Source organism: Mycteria americana, chromosome 11, assembly GCF_035582795.1.
Source record: "Mycteria americana isolate JAX WOST 10 ecotype Jacksonville Zoo and Gardens chromosome 11, USCA_MyAme_1.0, whole genome shotgun sequence".
Taxonomy (NCBI): Eukaryota; Metazoa; Chordata; class Aves; order Ciconiiformes; family Ciconiidae; genus Mycteria; species Mycteria americana.
In genome coordinates, this window is record NC_134375.1 from 22165314 (window position 1) to 22188133 (window position 22820).

General features: G+C 39.5%; 1 protein-coding gene across 1 annotated transcript; it reads right to left on the reverse strand.

Annotated features, from left to right (window-relative positions):
* Positions 1-1335: 1335 nt before the first annotated feature.
* Positions 1336-22236, reverse strand: TXNRD3 (thioredoxin reductase 3). Its single transcript, XM_075514306.1, has 16 exons — positions 21999-22236; positions 15107-15167; positions 13397-13506; positions 13092-13205; positions 11127-11199; positions 10123-10242; positions 9596-9738; positions 8048-8163; positions 7714-7939; positions 7394-7486; positions 6861-6937; positions 5814-5970; positions 5508-5615; positions 4577-4672; positions 2893-3027; positions 1336-2601 (listed from the first exon to the last, which is right to left on the reverse strand). The coding sequence occupies exons 1-16, from the start codon at positions 22119-22121 to the stop codon at positions 2539-2541; spliced, it is 1815 nt and encodes a 604-aa protein (XP_075370421.1). The 5' UTR covers positions 22122-22236; the 3' UTR covers positions 1336-2538.
* Between the last annotated feature and the right edge of the window lie 584 nt (positions 22237-22820).

The following is a 22820-nucleotide window of genomic DNA, read 5'->3' on the forward strand; positions in this document are numbered from 1 at the left end:
CTTAAAATCTTGGCTTTTAACTACATCTTGTTGTCATAGCACCTTTTACTTTACATGTGAGCCTAGTGAAACATAAGCAACATGTTCACTTAAAATACTGCTCTTGCTATTAGCTACTTATTGTATATTTTAATTGGAGAGTTTAAAGCTTAAAAGACCAACTGTACAGAGTGCTCAATACTTGTCAGGTATCACTTAGAAAGAGCTGACAGCCTGGGCAAGTTTGACCTAAGGAACATCTGCAATTAGTACACTGTTACAGATACGCAAGTGGTAATTATTGATCAATTAACTTCAACCTGCAAATCAAATCTGAATTTGAAATAAAACTCAATTAGTGCTTAATAGTAATAATAGTAAATCCAGGAAGCTATCATTCATTGACTTGTTTCCTCCTTCACTTCCTCTATAACATGGCTATACAAGGTAAACTTTGCCATTACCAGTCAGTTTCTCATGACATAAAGCCTTCTGAATGCTTTATTATTTACTAAGTTTCATTTCAGCTGTTTAGGTTGTCCAAAGTCTGTAACATATTACCTGCTACTAGCTGTCCACCCTAATCTCCCCTGACTTTTTAAAACAGCTCAGATGATTCTCTGCTTCATCCACTTCAATTCAGAGATTAAGGTCACTTCTACACTACTATTATGCCTACTTTACTTCAAACTGTAACATCTGACCTATTAGGAGGCAAACTTTCAAACATGCAAGGTTTTGGCAGTGCCACTCTTAAGGTCACTGCTGCGGAAGTGATAGCAAGAAGTGACAGACAGCAAGTGATAGCAAGCAATATTCGATAGCAGTATCTCTATCAAATATTTCGATGAGCGACCAGAACAAGTAACTCCCCAGAGCTCTGCAGCAAGGCGACACCAGAGGCTCAGCAAGTGTCCCCATTGTCAAGTGAAAATATTTCGCAGCACTACTAGGCACCCACAGCAAAACCTCAAAGTCTCCAAGAGTTATTAAATTTGAATACCAGCAAGATTTGTTGCTAATGCTCTGGCTAGATTCTACTGAGCATCCTTCAGCTATGTTACAGTTAAACACTACAACATATGTATTTAGGATCTTCTGGAGTATACAGAAGTGGTATAAAATTGTTCTCTCAGTTTGAACAGAGAGAACTCTGCATACTGAAATAGAAGCATGTTAGATTTCTCGAGCAAGCCGCCAGATGCGGCAAAAAAACCTTGTTTTTCCATTTGAAAGATTACAGCATGCACAAGTCTAGAAAGGTTTTAGTATTGTATGTGATAAACAATATAACTGAAGCACAATAAAAATCTCACGTATGTGATAACATAAACCACAAGGTCAGACACCACAAAGTGTTGTATGTGTTGTTTATTGAACTTCAAATTCCTTGATACATCATAGATTAAATAGTTAAAAACTGTTTACTATCATACAAAGTTCAGAAGTGTCTTTCAAAACATCTCTTTGGACAAAACTAAGAGCCAAATTTGAGCACAATTCCCCCAGAGCAGAATGCTAGGGGTGGAAGAAAGCTTCAAAGTACTGACTGTACACAACACTACACAAAGCATGATAGCACACCAAGTCATTGTTCTCTGCTGCAACACATGCTTCAAAGAGAGATTCTATACAATGCTTATGACCATCCTGGGCAGGCACCTACTATATTAGTGGGACAGATTACTCTCAGACGCTGCTCCATGTAGGAGTACAGACTTACAGTTCTGGGTTCTATGATTTTTTACATTACCAAGCTGAAACCAGATTTGAGACTATTAGTACTAAATATAGTCATAAACAGCAAGAGCAAATTAACAAGATCTTGCGCTTATGCTCTCTAACCCTGACACACAAGATGCCTACAACTGACATTTTTATCTTAAAGACATAATGTCACCTGAGGTCAAACAACTATGAATGTGAACAACAGCGATATCTTAGATTACTTTGAAGTTTTAGACTGGTTGAGGTGGGAGACAAGTGCTTGAACTGCACTGCTCAACATTGCATCCTATTTGTGCCATCTTGCCTCAAGTGAATATACAATGAAGTGAAACAAAATACATCAAAAAAGATAAATCAGTCAACTGTAAACTGTTGGCAAGAATCATTCAATTATATATTTGTCCTCTATCTCAGGCATTTGTACAAGACACTGGAGCCTAAAAGCATTAGCTTTATTTGTGCAACTTAAGAATTTCCTTCAGGAGGAGTTCAGTCATGTGACCGGGTGAAGAGATCTCCCAACCTTGCATGGCAGCCATCAGTCGTAGCTCACCTCACAATAAGGTTCCGAGCTAGAACATCATAAAAGCACAGGAGTGCTGATTCCAAGCAAAGTCAGGATTTACATTTCAAGATTTCCCTGCTGTATTACTGTTTCCATTTGCACCACTATTTACTGAGGAAGCCTCACAAAGGCACCACTCCCAGCTGCATTACATACAGTGGTACTGATGCAAATGTTTATTTTGCTGCAAAGCAGTTGGATGTATTAGGGCTTCCACAGAACCAAGCGTGCACGACATGAAAACATGTAAAACAGCAGGTTTAACCTCAGCAGCCCCTTTGAGTGATGTCTTGTCCTGAAGACTTCGTAATATCCATTGTAGTGAACACCTGTAAGACCAAAAGAACAGCTTATTTACTGTTGCCCTGTATCATCATCCACATGGCTATTGGTCTCCTCTTGTAAAGTAACAATACTGGATTTCTTCAAACTGTTACAATGGAAAACAACTGCGGTGCAAACTAACACATTTTCTATCACGTGTCAATATCTTATGGTTAGAAGTTAAGCAAATACTAAATAAATCTCATAAAATACAATGTAGTATTTTTTCCTTGCATCTAGGTAACCATCTTCAAAAGCAGGTTTTAAATCAAGCTGTGCCTTCCCCCCCCCCTTACCTCTCCACAAGTTGGATGGATACCAATTGTTTCATCAAGTAATTCTTTGGTGAGACCACATTTTATTGCAGCAGCAAAACCTTGGGTAACTTCACCAGCATTAGGTCCAAGAACATGAAATCCTATCACACGATTCTTTAAGACAGGTGAGAAAAATTGAGGAGTTAGTACTAGTTTAATAAAAGGTCTAGTATGCAACTCCCACTACACTAAAAATTATATGTTATGCAAGCAGGTCAATAGCACAGTCTTTAACAAAAAATGAACTACACTGAAGAAAGTAGTTCTGCAGTTCTTTTCAGTCCATTATAGCAGAATGAAACAAGTTTTAAAATCAATGAGTTAAAATCATTGCACAGCACTAATTCAAAGATACTGCCTAAAACTAAACAGATTGTAGCTTTGTCAGCTGTGTTTATGGTTTTATAGATATACAGTGTGTTGTTTAGTACCTTCAGATTTAAAATTATTTTTCTATATTGAAATTAGGTCAGATAGAGGACCTGTTTATATTGTTTGTTAAAAATCTGATACTGAAGAGCTTCACTGGCTATTCCCTTCCTCCCCAAGCAGTTAACAATGACAACATTATAGACTTGAATTTTGAGCAAGCTGTCTCTGTAGCAAGATCTAGAGTGATGGCAGTAGCTATAAAACCAAGTTAAAAATGGGTGTGGTGTGTTTCAATTTGTTTCATTAATTGGTTTATCACAAGGGATATAAACAATGTTTTAAAGCATTTTCCCAGGATGTTCCTGTACCTTCAGAGATGTCCTAGCCCGGGTCTCCATGATTTGCAAGATAGGATACAAATTCCTCATAATAAGAGCGATTTAAATACACTATTTAACCTACATTCTCCTCCAGCATCCTACGAAAAACCCTTTCACATAGAAATCTAAGTCAAGTCCCTCCTTCCATTGTGTTCTTTTCGTTTGGATTATTTCCAGTGAGGCTCCAATAAAAGCAGAACTTTGAGCCTTTCTGCAGTTTTTGAGAAAGGGTTAGATGGGCTAATAAGGAAAAGAGTAAGCTTACTTTCTCTTAGCTTAAAAGCCATGCTATTTCATCGTATCATTCCTTCTCTCCAAAGTAATTTTAAACACCAAATATCTTCCTTTGTTTGTCTGTTCTCCCAGATAGTTTTGGGGAAAAATGCCAGACAGCACTGGCACTTATTTTTTGCAACAAGAACCTACTGATCATTAGAAATTCCCATTTCTCATCACTGAGTGTTCTAGGACCAACCACATGTTTTCCAAGTTTCTACTAAACATACAAAACTCTGCACTTTGCAAATGGCAAAAACCACAAGGTCCATAAGCCTAAAGCAAGACACCAGACAACACAATTACTCAAAACCCACATGGAAGAAAAACCTTGGCAAATTTCTTCACAAATCTATCCTTAAACTGGAACTCAGGATGAAGTTTCATTATATATAAAGCTACCGCTTGCTGAAACAGTTTTATACCAAAAAAACTCAAAACAAAACAATCAGCTCTCTCCAAATTGATTAAACCTCTTAAAAGAAATACTTATGTTAGGATTTATGTTAGGATACAAATACAAAAGGATAGAGCTGGCCTCAGGCAGGCCAAATAAAAGATCCTAGTCTTCTGGCTGGTCTAAAAAGAAAATTTCAAGGATACACTCAGCATATCCATTCCAGTTTGCTACTTACGTTGTCATGTTTACTGCAGATAATCTTTGCATAACAAGTGTTGTTATCTCTGCCTGGTACTGTCCATTCAAGTGGCCAGAACAAACTGTGATAAACCTGGGAGGATGACAAGAAAAAGAGCATTAGAATTTGATGAGTTCAGTCAGACATAATTCTAATTTTTATGTCTTTACAAATAGGTGGTTTGACATTTAACTCATTAGATTTTCATAACATATACTAGACAAGACAGTGATTTTTGTTCCCCCCAGCCCAAGCAGTCCATCCTCTAAAAGTCAGTAAAGGAAGACTTGACTCGAACCATGCGCCCCTGACTTAAAAACTCAATTAAAACAGCAACAGCTATAAGACACAGCATTTTAAGAGCGTACTTTCAGAAAGAGAAGTGCTTTAATAGTACAAAATTAATATCTAGTTACTATAAGTTTAAACCTATTCTGCAAAACAGTTAACAGCAGAAGCTAAATAATGCCAAGTGTATTTGAAAGAAGTTAAGGAGTTAAACACAAGGCATGCAAAGAGCTTTAATTAAACTCTTCAGAGAAGTGCAGAAGCCAGAAATTACCATAAAACAGGGAAGTTATGCCTGATACTCCTATAGCCGTAAGAAAAGGTCAGGAAGAAATTAATTCCCAATTCAAGTACAGTGAATAAGCAGAAAATAGACAGTCTGTCCCAGGAGTTCAGTATACTTCAGCAGTAAGTCTTTAATTCACAACAAAAAAAAAAGCCACCTACAGTTTTGCAACCTGAGTTTGGCCTCCTGAAGTCAAATGCTTCTCAGCAGCATGCAAACAGCCACTTCCATGATCAAAGACCTATCTAGCTAACCTTCTAATCTTGTTTTAACACTATGCCTTGAGTGTAAAGCAGCAAGGCCCAAGAAAAACATTCTCCAGCTACAAGTTAAACAAGTCTTGAGTGCTCTCACCTCCAAGTTTTGCTTTCCATATTCTTCTATGGCTCTTTCTTCAGCTAACCCACAGCTGCCATACTCTAAAGGAGTAAACACTGTCGTTGGTACATTGATATAGTCACACTAAAAATAAAAAACAAAATTTGTATTTAGACTATGCAAGTTCTATACAGTACATAACAGGAAATGTATCAGCACTTTTTTTTTTACATGAAACACTTACAGTGCCCACAGTCAAGTGGACAAATCAACTCACATGTTATTGCAATTTTGAGGCAGAAAGCATAGAAAAAAGTTGAGGTTGTATTCTTATAGCTTTACCTTTGTGGAACTACCACCATAAAGCCTGCGGGCTAGCAGTTTCCCTGCTTGAATGGCAACTGGAGTAAGTTCAAGTTTTCCATCCAATATATCTCCAATAGCATAGACATAAGGCACATTGGTTTGCTCTTCATCATTTACAGGTACTTTCCCATTCCTTTAAAACAAACAGAAAAGAGAAGAGAGTTCAGTATTATAACCTTCCTCAGAGCTCAGCAAAAAACAGAGAGGAGTTGTTCTGCTACAAAGATGTTATTCTAACTACCGAGCACATTTTATTAAATATGCTTATGCCTTTTTTACTTCAACTGCAAGCTCTTCAGAGCATCAATTATGTCCAACTGACACATGGCTTAAGCCAGTATTCAGTGGGCCAGTTTTGACCTGAGCAACAGTGTGTGTCTGATGACAATGAAGTTACTCAGACATCTTTGGACTTATGACCTTTTACTTGATTATTATACAGCTTGCAATGTACATTTTCCCCATGGGGAAAAAGAGCTGCAATACCACTCACATGTTGAAGTAAGTTGGCTTAGTAAGTTGTTAGCTGTTGCAACCTGATCTTAATTTTTCTTTTTCCTGAACAACATAATCCTGCCTCTTCCTTTGCACCAGTTTTGCACTGACACCAGGGAGAAACAAGAAAAAAGTTAAATCTGTAGGAAGCAAGTAGTTTGTTGCCTCTTTAAATCCCTAGATTAGCTTCCCACATGAGCCAAATAAAATGTTTAATTTAACAGAATATTAAACTGTAGTTTCTAAGTAAATTAAGCAAATATATTAAATCTACTCCTTAAGCACAGTGGCCAACAAGTAGGTATTAACTCATTCAGAATAGTTCTTTTATGAAATACATATTAAAGAAATGAAGTTAATGGACAACTGTACTCAAATCCAGGAGAGAAAAGGTTTTAAAGGTTCATATAATTGCCAGGTGTAAGAGTGAGGATTTAAAAAAAAGCATCAGTATCATTAGGTATTGTTAAAGAGGTAAAAAAAAAAATCATCGCATTCAGTGGCTTAAGGGAGTTGAGCAATACTCACTTCTCATTGATTTTGACACCAATTGTCTCTAAACCAATATTTCTGGTACATGCATCACGACCAATGGCTATCAAAACCTAAAAAAACAAAATTAAATGCAATAATTTTATGCAAGAAAAGCATAATCAGCATAACATTTCCTTTGGTCTTTTTCTGAAAAACTGTGAAGCATATGATTGAAATGACTTTTCAAAAAATTTTTTGAAAGAGCCACTAACAGTTCAGACTCCTCCATGTGCAACTTGTTTCAGAGATACAACAAACAGCAAAACATTAATATCAGAACAAAAATAGAAGCAACAACCCTGTTCATATGAACCAAATTCCAGGCACAAAGTTTCACACATTATGCTGACAGGGCTCGACTGAAGATTGAATATTGAATTTTCATGTATTTTTTTCTGCCAGTATTTCATGTGAACAATTTTTCAAGAAATATTTCCCTTTACTTTTTCCCTGAACAACTTTTAAAGTATTTTAATACATTTTCATGTGCTACTACATTCAGTTATTTCAAATCCAGAAATGCTTACAGTGTTATATTCTTCTTCAAAGATTTCTGGTCCCTCAGTAGACTTTGCTGTTACTTTCAGTCTTCCAGGCATGCCTTCCTCCAGCTGTTCAACCTGTATAAATATTTGTAAGCTTAGAATGACCTTAAGCAGCAGAGCTCACTTACATTGTCACTTCATACCTTGACCTACTAATCTATCATTCAGCAGGAAAAAAAGCTTAACCTCATAAAACATTTATTCCTGCATAGAGCCAAACCTTCCCAGACAGCACATGCATTCTACATGTGCTGTTTAAAGTAACTTTGCATGGAGAGAAGAAACCTGAAGAAAGCACTTGCCTGAACAGGTACAAACTTCCTGATGAACTTTACGCCGTGTGTTTCCATGTGAGCACCTACTTTCTCTGCCATTTCTTGGTCAAAGCCCCGAAGGAGTATGGAACGCACCATCACGGTGACATCTAGACCTAGACCAGCAAGAAATCCTGCGCACTCTAGAGACACATAGGAAGCACCCACAACTAGAGTTTTGCCAGGGCAGTAAGGCAGGGAGAAGAGGTCATCACTAAAAAGAAAAGAAGTGCAAGTTACAAGGCTCTTTCAACACAAGCTTGTTTGTCTTTGCAAACACTAGAGCAGACAAAATTCAGTCTATTACACCTTTTCAGCTCACCTTGTAATACAGTATTCTTTATCTCCAGGGATACCCAGATATCTAGGCCTTTCTCCTGTTGCCAGGACAAAAGTCTCTGCCGTGTGATAGGTTACTTGTCCTTTTCTATTAGTTGCCTGTTTATGTAGACACAGTTAAGAAAGTCTTTTATCATAGGAACAGGTTTTAAGATAAAATTTAAAAATTATGTAATCCTCCCCTTTAATATTGTGGATATGTTTAAGAATCAAGAAGAAGCAGTTTCAAACAAGAACTAATGCATTTAGAGAAGCCATACAGGTCACTGAAGAACAATAGTTTTAAATCACAAACTGCCAGGCTTTTCTCACATTTAGTTAGAGCACTTAGAATCATTTACTCTTTGAATCCTGCCCATTTCAACTACTCAGATTGAATTGTTCATAACAGCTTTACTTTCAAGTTATAAAAAGCCACAACAAATTAAGCCTCCCCTGCCCCCCACTTCCAATAAAAGGTCAACACAATGCTAGTGACAGAATAATATCAATTAGTTCTTAGGCTAATGTAGAAATTAAAAAAGAAAAGATATCCAGTTACATGATTTCAGAGGGCCTAAGACCCAACCTTAAATGAACTCAAACTAATTTGACCTCTAGAGACCCTTGGTCTTGGGAAATTTCATCTTGCCAATGCATCTCTCAAAATCTGACCTTCATTCTTGCTCTTTAGTTATTTTCCAACACAGATGAAGGGAAACTTCCTCCCCACCAGGTCATCAGGTAATTCAGGTTGGAAGGGATCTCAGGAGGTCATCTAGTCCAACCTCCTGCTGAAAGCCATTCTGTTCTACTTCATTTATACACTAAGGACATTTAAGTAGATGACCTGCATACTTGGACACCAGAACCGTTGGTAGATGAGGTAAGTTGAACATACCGCTATCTTTTCAGTGCTAGACTCTTGGTTTAAAACACATGTAGTTCAGCCTTCATAAACTCATATTGAAAACAGACAATTACACCCACTGAACCAAACAGTCATCTTCAATATGCACTTCTAAGTTAACCTTGCTACAATATGATCACTTACAGCAAGATTGCCAGCACATGTTTTGTCTTGCAAAACTGACAGTTTAATTCTTATGCTGATACAGCATAAGGTTCTAGCACAGCAAGTGCTCAATCTGAATTTAATTTCAATAGTATTTATGCTTTAGTATGAAGGTTTTCCAAGTGGCAAAATCACACAGCTAAAGCTTCTCTTTTTTTTGTCCCCCTCCTCACTCAGGCTGCTGACCTCAGTCATGAAGTTGGCAACTGAGACCACCTTACTCTATTCACACAAGACATAAGTTTACAGATATCCCCATTAACCTTGCATAACAGTTACTAGGTTTGCAAACACTGTGGCACATACTGAAGTACAATAATAATTTGAATCCGTAACTTATTTCACAAATGAGTTTTTAACTTCAGTTGACTTAAGTTGGCAATGTCAAGATGAAGCCTTTTCCTTGTTGGATTTCAAAAGGCAGTTTTATAACACGAGTTTTCCCTCCCAACTAAATGTTTTAAACACAGCACATACCTTAATTTTGTGCGGTTCAATGAATTCTCCATAAGAATTGAGGTATGTCACAGACTTTTCTCTTAAGGACACTCGATAGCCCCAGTTTAAAGAACCAATGTAGTTTTGAATTGCTTCTACCATGATCTCCCAGTTATGTTTAACTGAAACAAGACATTAATTTCATAATTAATCAAAGTGCAATGAACCCTTAAAGAAAAAAACTGAAGTCTTATTCATTGTACATCATGCTAAGAAAACATCATTATCATCAGTAAAATGAGGATACATATTAAAGTCTTGTTCTACTATGCTAATATTTACCTGACTTATTACTATCTCAAATAAGCCCATTCTAGAAGTTCTTTCATTTAATTCAGATAAAACCTAAAGGTCTCTACAACTCAAGAAGGAGGATGCCTTCTGATTCATCTAAGAAAACTACTGAACTCTGCCTCTAGTTTACTAAGTCCAAAGTACAAGAACGATCTTAAGCTCAGAGTCTCATCTGTACATTGTCTTATTCTGTCCTCTGTGTTCTTACCAACCTTGTTCTTCATACTGCCACCCGTATTTCCTTGAATCTTGGAGTGCCTGACCCAGAAGTGCTGCTTGATGCATTAGCTTCTTAGGAATGCAACCTACATTTACACATGTGCCACCAAGTCCTAAGATGGAAAGAATCATGTTATTACCTTCACAAACAGGGTATTTATGCTTTTCCTATCATGTGCTTTGTATAATCACCCATATATCAGTTGGTGATGTTTGCTATAGCCACACAAGTAACATGAAATTTCTGTTGTAAGAGACATTTTAAAAGACAATGAACACACTAAGCTTACAAGTTTGTATTCAGTTTAAAAGGTTACTTTACTCATTGAACCAAGAAGGGTAGAGTGTGTTGTCTTAAACATAGACCCAGGATACTTACTCCACAGTGCTTCAGATTTTAGTCAGATTGGCAAGTAAGCAAGGCAAAAAGCCCAGAGTTCCTAGAATTTACTATCACCTATTATGTGGAATTTGAAACATGTATTTGTTTGAAATCTTAGCTATGAAAGCACATTCACACCTCAACTCAGTAAAACTTGGCCGATGAAGTTCCTTACTCATTCTCAACTGCCAATAGCACTAATAAGGTCAGACAGCTGCTGTCTTTAATTATGGAAAGGTGAGGCATGCATAGCCATATAGTCACACTGTTCTAGAGGTAGCCTAGATCAGTTGTCCACAAAATAGAGCTAGATGAACTAAAAGGCAAAAAACCCCCACAAACATGAGAATGTGAACATGCACACACACACTATCCAGACATGACTTGAAAGTGAACAGAACTAGAACATTTGACAAAGAACCGAGAGCAATGCACAAAACAAATAACTGTCCAGAAAAGCAGGCATGCCAGGAAAACAACTCCTTTGTTATCCATGTTCCAGAATTACAGGAACTCAGCCACAATTTCTAAGATTACAAATCCATAATATCTAACAACTCAGTATGTATCACTGGCACTCAAATATCATAAAAATACAAGTTAACAGAAGCTTACCCCATGAGGTTCCAAGAGGTGTTGGAACAACATAATCTAATACCATTACTTTCTTTCCCAAGGCAGCAGCTTCCTATAAAAGACAGAGAGACAAGTCAGCATTACTGAACTTTTGCCTGACCAAGAAAACCTGTCCACTCATTTACGGTCACAATATACTTAGCACTAATAGAAGGCTCTTTTGCTAGTTGGCATATATGGCTCTTCCACCTCCTTCACTAGACAAAAATTCAAATCCCTCAAAAGCTATTACTTTCTTCCAAACTTTGGATGGTTACGTTCAGTGCTGCATCCATATCACCCTACACTGTCAAAAGCCATGATCTGAAGAGATGGTACGAGATGGACTTATCAGCCTATGATCCTCTTCTACCTCACCCAAAGAAATATTTATGCTGTTAGCTCTCCTTTTCTTTCAGGGGGGCAGGACTGACTTGGCATGTTCATGAATGAAAAAAAAAAAGTGATGTTAATAAACTGGAGACAGTTAAATGGAGGACCACCAAGACGCTCAGGGGGCTGGAGCACACGCCCTACAAGAAGGGTGAGGGAACTGGACATACTCAGCCTGGAGAAAAGGTGGATTTGGAGGGGACTCAACAGCAACTTTCCAATACCTATGAGGAGGTCATTAAGATGACTGCGCCAGGCTCTTCAGACTGGCAAGTAGCGGAGGGACACAAGACAATGGCCGCAAGTTGAAACAAGAGAGCTTCAGACCAGATATAAACAACTTCCACACCATGAGGACACTCAAACAGTGAAACAGGATTCCCAGAAAGGCTGTGCCATCTCCACCCCTGGCTATGTTCAAGACCCAAATGGATGAGGTCCTGCATAATCTTGTTAGACCTCACAGTTGAACCTCCTTGGAGCAGGAGCTTAGACTAGACATCCTCCTAATGTCCATTCCAACCTGAATAATCCTATCATACTCTACCCAAGGAATTACCAGGCACTTGATTGAAGCTACCCATTGTTTAATCTTTCAAGGGCTTGGATCAAATCTTTAGGTGCCTCAAATCTGTTTAAGAACTCCTGCACAGTTACTGCAGTCCTGGCTCAAACAAGGTTTAGAGTTACCCAGCTATCTTGCATTCTGTGAATACCTGACCTCTCCCACTCTGAACAGTTTGATAATTATCACCCAGTTTATAACTGATGTCCCAGAAGGCACTGTGAGGAAAGATCTGGAGCATTCTGAAAATGCCCAATTGGCCAACTGAAAAATTCAACTGTCACCTTGTCCTGTCTGCCTTATATTTACCTAGTGAAAGTTGCACGCTTAACTACTGTTGTACAGCAATCACCAAGGCTATCAAGAATAACATCACCATGCCCAAACCATAAACTGACAGTTAGGATTGCTGGCTGAGAGGTGGGAAGTGAGTGTTCAAATCCCTCAGGTAGAATAAAAAACTGAATCCACACGTTGGGTCCTGAGGCACTCTGAACAACAGCTAATTGTGTAAGAGGTGCACAATCTCTATTACCATTTCTTAAAAAGCAACTAGAAAGAGAACTAAAGAGTGAACCAGTTCCTTGAGAGAACAGCTGAAAGCACTTCATTTTACATGACTGGTGATCCTGAATCCTAAACAGGCAAAAGTACTTCAAGAGTAGCCTTTAAGTTTTCCAGATTACTGTTTGGAAGTGTTACAGTGCCTGTGTACTACACATGAAGAGAAGATACTTAAAAAACTTTTGGTTCCACCCTCAGCCAGGAACCTAAAACCTATTATTAGGATCAAGACCTGCATAGGCATTAGCTAGAAACTGGTCCACACAGACCATGATCTCCTGAGTGAGCACATTACTAGACCACTACTGATTCATTAATTAACAAGTTGAACGCTAATAATCATCAAAATATAGACTGTTTTGTACTATTGTGATTAATAGAGAGACTAACTTTGAAGAAGTTTCATATACAACCTGTTCTTTAATGCAATTTTCACATCATACCTTGGAACACGCAAGTCCACCTGAGCCACCACCAATAACAATGAGGTCATAATCATAGGGTTCTAAGTCTTTGCTATCCCCAAGAAGTTTCTGCAGTGATCCATCATGATAAGCCTGGGGGCAGAGGGAGGGAGGGAAGAAAAAAAAAATTACCACACACATTTCTGAGCAAACAAAAACTGAACGACATTGCCTTCTCTAACCTAGATCACCCAGTCCAATATGTCACACAAAATTTAATTATGATCAAACAGCAAATTCACTCAGTAGTCTTGTCTACTTCCAGCTTTCTAAAGAAAAGTTACCTGGTAAGTTGAATCACAACCACCTACGTGAGTTCCATTCACAAATACATTAGGCACTGTCCTCTGATTAGTTAGCTCTGCTAACACTTGCTGAATACTGGGTCCATCAGCTAAGAATAAAAGAAACAGGTACATTATAGAACAATTTTCAAAAAGGGAGCTTTTAAAAAAACCTGAAGTATTAAAGGTTTGGACTGCAATATACTGTAGGCCTGCCAAGAAAACAATTCTATTATAAGCATCACATTTGTAGACTTCCTGAACATAAGCCAGTCTTCAGAAACTACTTCTCAAAAGAACATGCTTAAACACCGAGGATAAATTGGTACTTCAAGCCATAATTCTACAGAATGGAGTAAAGTCGAAGTAACAAAGTTTAGTCCCTGTATTTCCTGGATTCTTCGCAGTCTCTTCCTGACAGTGTCACACTTGGTACTACACAAAAATTCTTTTCCAGATATCACAGGAGATCATACAGACAGCTTTTCTTTCATGAGAATTGTCTGGTTTTGGAGGATGTTCTGCGTAAGTGCACATGGTTTTGCCCAGCAGCTTTGTATTATGAGAATATGAGGACAGGAAGAATGAACATGCTCTTCTACTTACCCTAAAGCTACCTTCAGCCTTTTTTTTACCCACCACACTGTCTTAAACCTTCCAGTTTTAAGATTATCATTGCCTGACCTGTCATCTGAATCATCAGCACCTACACACAGGCTCAATTTGGATCTCTCAGCAGTTGTCCAGCAGAAAATGTGGTAATGAGAATTTGCAGCAATCAATGACTAAAATCTTTTTTACCCTAAGACCATATCTATTTAGTATCAGTAATCAGAGCAATTGCAAGGGAAATACATTATTAATTAGGAGTAATTCCAGAAAAAATTACTGTGCATTGTACTCTGCATATCTTGGGCTATAATTAGTTCACAGTACCACAACTTTAATAAAATGTAAAAATAAGTGAGAAGAGATGCTATGGATCAATAAATAGGTACATCTTCCTCAAACACTGCTTAAGCACAAACACTTCAAAAAAGCATTAGAACTTTATAAAAGCATTGGAACTAAGTTTTGTACAGAAAAAAATTTATGATAATACACATTCAACAGCTTACCAACAGTGCAATTAAGAGTTTACTAAGAATTATGTTAGAAACTACTTGTTCTTAAAACTACATTAAAAACTACATGCATTATGGACACCTATGCATAAGGCACTACACATGTACTAAGAACTAAAGCAGTCTGGGCTTTAAAAAAAACAACAACCTCAAACTAGCAACAGCCAAGGTACTGGAATTTACCCTTCTTTCCAATGACTCAGCAACTTTCCCTATGAAGGTCAGCCATATACCAAGTCAAACATTAACAATTCATCTAAAGCCACAGAAGAACCCGAGGCAGGAGAAAAATACCACAGGCTTTTTCCCAAAAGACAGAGCTCCTCAGAGAGAAATCAGATCTCGCATCATCTACCAGTTGATGATTTGTACAGAAAGAGTCAAAGACTTCAGTTATATTAAAAACACATCCTGTATTAAAATCTACATTGAAGCCTAGTTGATTTTATCTCTGAATATATTAAGATTTATTTTAATTGTTTTATATATCCTCTAATTAGTTCAAGACAGCTTAGAGAGTCATGCACAGTCACCCATTTTTATTTACAGTAAGCAGCATGTGATAGATTTTCTTTCCTCTACTTACCAGTTACATCAAGTTCCAAAGCATAGTACTCCACACGCAGAGAGCGGAAGAGTTCTTTCACCTACAACAGAAACAGACACAATGCCAGTGCAAAGCTTTCACAAGATCTGATAAACAACTTGGGGCAAAACTTGATTGCTGGACATACACAGGTAACTTTTAAGTCTCAGTTATTATGCTTTGAGGGCCTAGCTCTACATGCCTTTGGTAAAGTTTGGCACTACTTCTATGTTTTGCATGTTCCTTGCTTAAAGCCAGGCTATTTAACAGCATTCAGATTAAGCATCCCACATCACAGCAATCTTCCAATACAAATTTCATTACCTTAAGAAAAAGTTCCATACACGATTTGCTTAGCTGCAGACTTCTCCATCCCTGACAGATACCAAAAGCCATAAGAATAACTGCTATATGGAAAAACATCAAGAAAAGAGATAAAGTTGCAGCAAGATTCTTTGATAGTAATAAGGAAAGAAAGGAAAAAGAGTAGAGGATAACATGCAAAACTGAACACTGTCGAGTAAATAAAAAAAAGTGCATTATAAAAAGCTGCAGAAAGGGTAATACTCTTCAAGTGTACTCAGCACTAGGAAAGCTCATGCGTACCAGCCCTGCCTTCACTTTTGGTTGCTGTACTTCAGAAAAGTTTTAGAACAAGCAGAGAACAATTACTGTAAGGAGTCAATGCGTTGGGTTTAACAAAGAAAAGATGGGGAAAGAAATAACTCTGTTTAAATAAATAATTGACTACCTCAAGGAAGAAGAGAAGTGGGGGTGGATGGAATAAGAACTAATGGTTTTGAACTCCATCAAGAGATTGAGATTAGATCTTAGGAAAAGCTTTTCCTAATAGCAAGACAGTGGAACATATTGCCAAGGTAGATGACAATCTTCACCAGCAAGTGGCTTCAAAGTACATTTCAAAAGTGTTTGAACTACCGCTTCTCCTGCCCTGAGCCAGGGGACAAGACTAGATGATCTCCCGAATTTTCTTCCAACTCTGATTTTTGGTTTGCTGTTTAACAACATCTGCCTCAGCCTCCAGGATCAGGCAGGAGTTGTTCTAACTTGTTTGCCATTGTTTTACTAAATCAGTCATATCTTGTTTGTGAAATATTGATAGAGTTAATACTAGAACATAAGTTACATTTTTTAACCTTTTAAATTGCTATTCTTCTCCATTAAGCAGGAGAAGCATTCTAAAGATGCTTGGTCATTAAAAGGCTGCTTTTCTCCTGCATTGCCATGAATAAACTCAGATACAGTATCACTGGAACACATCCTAGAAACATGGTTCATGCATCCAGAAGTCAGCAATAAAATAAAAAGGGGAAAAAAAAAAGACAAAAAGAAGAGAACTCTATATACGAGCCTAGTCTTAAAAAAAAAAAAAAAGGACATCCTAAATGACAACTTAGTGGAGATTCTCCCCAGCCTGGACAGAGCGTACCATTACCAGATTCAAATCAGGTAGTGTTTTAGAACTGAGATTTTCTTACAGTAACACCTATTTGTAAAACTGGCAGTACTGAAATTATGAACTGTCCTTCCAGTTGGACAATGACATGCCTCAGGGCACAGGAGTAGTATTACATCTGGCAGTATTTAGTCCTTTGAAATATAATTTGCAGACTGACTTGTGCAAATAGATATTGTAAGGCAATGGGTAAAATATCTGCTTTTAATCATAACTGTCTTGATGTGAAAACAGCTCTAGCAAGAAGCACTAAATGTCTGTGTGATGGATCCCCTTGTCAGCATGGAGTCTGAACAATGAAGCACGCTAAGTTGCTGCCAATTCAGAAGAAATCTTTTACAACCAGCTTTCTGATGAACCTCAAATCTATTGACAGCACTTCACTAAGAGTAAGTTGAGTCACACCTAATAATCTTAAAGATGTCAAACACATGATGAATAAAATGTTTTTAATGTTGCTGTGATCCATGCTGTTACTATGCCAAAGGCTGAGTACTCCACTGCTTTCTACTGGAGTTTCAGCTTTATGCAGACAAACATAAGGCTTTTGTACTCTGTACCAACTACATGGCAAGTTTCTTACACAACATGTATCAATCATAATATACAAAAATAAGCTCTGCTTGTATAACTGATTACATTAGTTCTACAATTATAGAATAATTTAAGTTGTAAGGGAACTTTGGAGGTCATTTGCTCCAACTCCCTGCTCAAAGGAAGGCCAAATGTGAAGTTTGATCAAGTTGCTCAAGCACTGTCCACTCCAGTTCTGACTATCTAGAAGGACAGAGATACCATAACCTCTCTGGGTTGTTCCAGTGTTTGACCATCCCCACAGTAAAGAATTTCTATTTTATCTCATTGGAGTATCTCTTGTTGCAACTTGTATTTATGGGCCCTTGTCCTTTCACACTGTAACTCTGAGAAGAGCCTGGTTGTCCTCCCACTTGGTAGCTGAAGACAACAACTAAAATCCCTCCTTAGCCTTCTCGAGGTTGAACAAACCGAGTTCCTTCTTCACACATCCTGTGCTCCAGTCCTCTAACCATCTAGGTGGCACTAAGAACTTTTGTCCTAAACTCACCATTACCTTCAGGCTTGCTTACTAGAATGACTATGGCTATGGACGGAATGAAAGGGAAATGGCAGTGGAACTGTTCCAGACCTCCTGCTCTGCAACTGCTGTTACAAAGCCCAAGCTGAATGCCATGAAAGATCTAAAAAGCATAGTTTAAAGGGATTGCTACTATGAAGTGGTAAGCTAAGAATCTGGAGGGAAGTCACAAAATTAGCTACTTGGCTGCTGTTTTAATTTGCAGCAAAGCAGCAGAGTAACAGGCAAGTTTTCACTAGTGTTTTGGTTTTTTTTAAAAAACTGTGAAAACATTGCAACAGCAGCTGGCAGGGAGGAAGACAGGACAGAGAACATTAGTAGAACAAGAAAGGATTACACTGAAGAAAGGACAGATTTAAGGCAATGCATTTGGGCAACCTTTATTCTCTACTGAAGATATGGAGTAGGAAAAAAAAAATCAAGTGTCAGCATCCTAATTAGAAGTACCTATTGCACTTTATACTTATTAATAGATCATGCTTGTATTGTGCTAATGAAACAGAAAGGAAAAAAGTAACAAGTATATGATCAGAGTTACGAAATCTTCAATACAGGCAAGAGATAATAAATTATTTCAGTTTGGAAAAGAAAATGATTAGGAGGAGTAGAAAGATAACATACACTAATCATGAGTAATATCTAGGTAAGGTGAACAGGAAATGATTTCTGAGAAATACTCACTGGAGCAAACAGCAACAACTGCATTTACCAGAAAACAATTTTGAAATGAACAAGAAATAAATCTCCATACAATACATAAACTGGAGAACTTACTGCCACTTGGCATTGTAAAAGCCAAAATTAAAAGGAGATTAAAAGAGCTATTAGACCAGCTAATGAAAGAAAGACCCACTGAAAACTTTAAACTCCATAAAACTAATACAAACTCAGGTCAAGAAATTCCTGAGCCACACAGTGCTGGCAACTTCAGCAGCATACTGGGAAATTTCCTTCCTTATACCCCAATCCTAAAAATGTAATTTCTCCAACAAGTATCTGGGACAGGACCCTAGGTTGCATGGTCACCGATACAACCATTTACTTCCCTTCTGACCAATGCAATGGTCCCTCCAGTTTTCACTAAACCCTTCCAGTTTTCACAAAAAGAAAGAGAGACTAGAAAAATTTCCAGATATTACTAAGCAGTAGATAATTTCTCTGAAACCGAGAAATTGGTCTAACACTTTAGAAAACTCTTCCTGGAGATGCTTTCTGTCACTAGGGTAGCTAAGCAGGTTTGAAATAAGCTTCATAGAGTAAAGTTCAGTAATAATGGTATGTCCTATATCTCCTGTTTCACATATCAGCTAACATTCTACAATAGCTACAGCTGAATTGTCCAGAAACCCCTGTGGATACAGAACATAATTGGCAATAGCATAACATATAACTAGAATACCCAGCAACTTCTACGCAACCACAGTTGTTGCTCTTAAAATAATTTCGACATATCACAGTGTTCAGACTTGGCAATTTTTCATGCTAAAAAACTATGTTTTCTTTATGCATTTCTATCTTACTTTAATATTAATCTTTCCAGGGTAGTAAGAAAGTAAAGAACAGTCAAGTTATGACAAGGAAGTCATTCTAACACTACCCTCTCTCCACTACTGCCTTGCTAAAGCAGTTGAACAATAAATTGCATTTGCAGAAAAAGAACTGCACAATTTCCTAGTCATGCTACTAGCTAAACTGAATTAAGTAGTTGATTCTGTTCATTTAGAGAATTTATTTGCAGTGCTTTTCTGAAGGAAAGCACAATCTTAATTTTCTTCCAGCGTGGCTACTTCCATTTGAAATAAAGAATTCTTCCCACTCCCCAAATTAGGTCTTTTTAAAGCACGAGTGTTCTCTGCGCTAGTGCTAAACATCATAAGTTTTTCAGTTAATCCTACCAAAAGCAAAAGCACATTGCTAACAACCATCCACAGTAAAAGACAGACACAGTGCACACTATTCATATCCATCTGTCTTTAAGAACTCAAAACTATGTGATTACAGGCTAAGTACCCAAGCTGTAACTACACTTTCAAATTATATCCACTTCATTAATTCTACAGACTAGATCAGCTAGCAAGAATGCCGCATTACCCATTGTTCTCCCGTTCCTTTCACTATTTGCTAAGTCTTCGGTGGGAGGGGTTGTTAATACTCATACTGTTGGAGATATTTCTCTGTTTTATCACTTGATGTCTCACGTGTGGCTTCCTTAGCTCATAAACTTTCTTCTTCTAATTGTTCCCCTGCAATATATACCTCTTTTACATGTTTTCTTCATTATACTACCTTTCTCTTCTGTTCCAAACAGGAAAGTAAGCCAAGAAAATCTGCCTACTAGAGCAATCAGCTCTTCCTTCCCTGCCCCCCCCAAGTTTATCACCTCTTCCTTTACAAAGATTCATATAGGGTCTTTCAACTCTCCCTCCTAGAAAGGGCCATGAGAGAAGGCCCTCCTACTCACGACTTTTATTCTTCCCCTTTCCAAGACAATGAAGATGATATTCCTTGTATCTGATTGTTTCCCTGAAGCAAGTAATCCTGCCTAATGGAGAAGCCCTGAACAAATGCAGGAAAGAACATTAATCTGGAATTTAATTACTGCACTACAATCAAGTCTATTTTTCCTTTAAGCTCCTTGTGTTAGTCTAGCCCCACCGCAATACCAGAAACAGATGAAGGAAAAGGTTGCAAGATTTAAAAAGTTACTATGCCATTGTATTATCTCAAGAACACTGGACTGAGTGCCATGCACATCAACACAATCATGATCCCTAACAGCACGCAGAGCAATACAGACAGGCACAACTAAGTATTTCTCAATGGACAGCACTGAAGTCCTCAACAAAAGGATTCCTCCTCAACAGAGGACAACATTTTTGTCAACTGGACTAGACTTGTGCAAGACTCTAACCCTAGCATTACTTCATTTGCTAAAACTTCCATTGAGTAAGTTGATAAGTAAGCAAATTTTAGAAGGATTTGAGCTGCCTACTATGCTATACTATCTTTCTGCCAAAACATTCTTGGAGAGAAGGCATTGCTTTTGCCTATCCTCTCATACGCAGATGCTTCCTTTCCCAAAACCTCAATTAAGTTGCAAGTGAGATAGGATATATTCATTTAAGTTTTCTACGACAGGGTTGTAATACCTCCACCCTCACAAGAGCTACTGGAACTAAACCTAACCTACACATGGGAGTGCACCTTCTGAGTGTTTTCCTGGTTGTCAATTCCATTGAGGAACACCAGGACTCGATCCCACAGCTCCAATTATGTTTTTCCACCACGGCCACATCAAATATGATATTATGAGGTTTAACTAACATTTCACAACATGCTCTTTGTAAACATTCAAGAATCACAATACCTACAAACGCCCAGATTCTGTGTGGGCTATGACTATAGTGTGTTGGTATTGTAAAATTCTAATGAAGATCCTGTTGTTCTTTAATGACTCTGGCTCACTAGTTACAGCTACCCTGTGATACCGATGCAAAACAAGGGCTAGATAGATATTTTTCTCTCTAAACATCATAATCAATCAATAGGGTTTTGTTGGTGTTTTTAAACATGCATTATGGCTAGCATTTAGAACTTACAGTCTTGCAACAGAGTCAACCTTCTCCCTCAAATTTCAAAAAGAGCAGAAAACTTAACTTATCCCTCCCCAAGGATGCAACTTTGTCCAAGCTGAACACCAATGTAGTGCTCAAACTTTCAGTAAGAAAGCAACACAATCAGCACCCTGACCTTCAAGTAACACATAGAAAACCTGTTTAGCTAAGAAACAAGCACACTGTGTGGAACTTCCCACACGTTCATCTACCCCTTCACTCATGTGGCAAAGGGAAAGAACTACCAAGGACGCCAGTTAGGATCTTTGCCTCATTTCAAGCCTGATAAGGGAGTTTCCAAGGGGCGGCACCTGGTGCTTAACTTTAAGTGGAATGGGTACTCAACTATTTCTGTACTAAGTCCCAAGGGTGCCGTCACAAGAAGCAGCATCCCCACAACCTTTGCTTTCCAATCCTCTTCCCCGTGCGCTCTTCCCCCCGGCCAGGGCGGGCCGCCAGCCGCGGAGCGGACGCCCTCAGGGCAGATGTCTCTCGCCTCGCACGGGGGCCGCGCCAGGCCCGCCTCCTCCTCGCGGCGAGGCGAGCCGGCCAGAACCCTTCCGCCAGGCAGTCGCCAGGACGGCGAGAGGAGGGAAGCGGCTCCGAGAGCCCCCGTTCCGGCGGCTGCCGGCCAGAGGAGAGGGCCCGCGGGGGAGCGCGCCGAGGTGACTCCCGCCGCCGCCTCACCTTATTGCAGTAGGGGCAGTAGCTCTTGCTGAAGATCATGACGCGGTGGGAGGCGATGAGTGTCCGCACGCGGAGCTTCAGGCCGTCCCAGTCCGGGAGCGGGGTCTGGCCCGGCGGCGGCATGGCGGGGCCGGCGGCTGAGGCGCGGAGCGACGAGCTACAACCGCCCCGCGCGCCCTGCGCACCCAACAGCAGCGGCGCACGCCCAACGCCCGCACTGACCCTCGGCCTCACCCCGCCCCTTCCGGAGCGCCGAAGGTGACGAGCCGGACCGACCTATCCGCAGTGAGGGGGGGCAAAATGCCACAGAGCGCTTCCTGCCCCTTCTTTCAGCCACGCGCGCCCTGACTCATTGTAAAGTAATAAAAAGTTCCATTACATCACGGGTGGAAGCGTTAATATTTACCTAAAGGTGATGTATACGGGGATAAACTTGCATTTTTTAAGCCACCCCTCCCCTCTGAGAGGAGGTGTGGAATAACCCTAGAGGAGGGAGGTGAGAGGGCGCATGCGCAGGGGGCGTCGCGCTGGCGGGGCGGCGGGCGGGCGGCGGTGGCCATGGCCCGTGCCGGGGCGGTCTCTCGGGTGGCCGCCCACAGCGCCCGCTCGTCCCGCGGCGCCTTCAGAGGCTGGGGAGGGCAAATTGTTCCGGCGGGGAGCGACTGGAAGGGACAGACGGGAGCTGGGGCTGGCTCGGGGGTCGTTGGCCTTTCCCCCGCCTCCTGTCCTCACCGCACGGACCGGCCGGTCCCGAGGTGGCGGCGATCGCCCCGTGACCCGGCGTGGAACAAAAACCGGCAGCAGGGGCCGGGGGCGCCGGTT

Bases quoted from the DNA above. Each gene is read 5' to 3' on its own strand.
- TXNRD3 (XM_075514306.1), bottom strand. From the start codon at position 22,121: ATGCCGCCGCCGGGCCAGACCCCGCTCCCGGACTGGGACGGCCTGAAG. The intron at 7,487-7,713 runs GCAAGTGCTTTC...ATATTTATACAG, and splicing joins GGAAGTTTGTACCTGTTCAG to GTTGAACAGCTGGAGGAAGG. The intron at 3,028-4,576 runs GTAAGTAGCAAA...CCTGTCTTAAAG, and splicing joins TCTGCAGTAAACATGACAAC to AATCGTGTGATAGGATTTCA.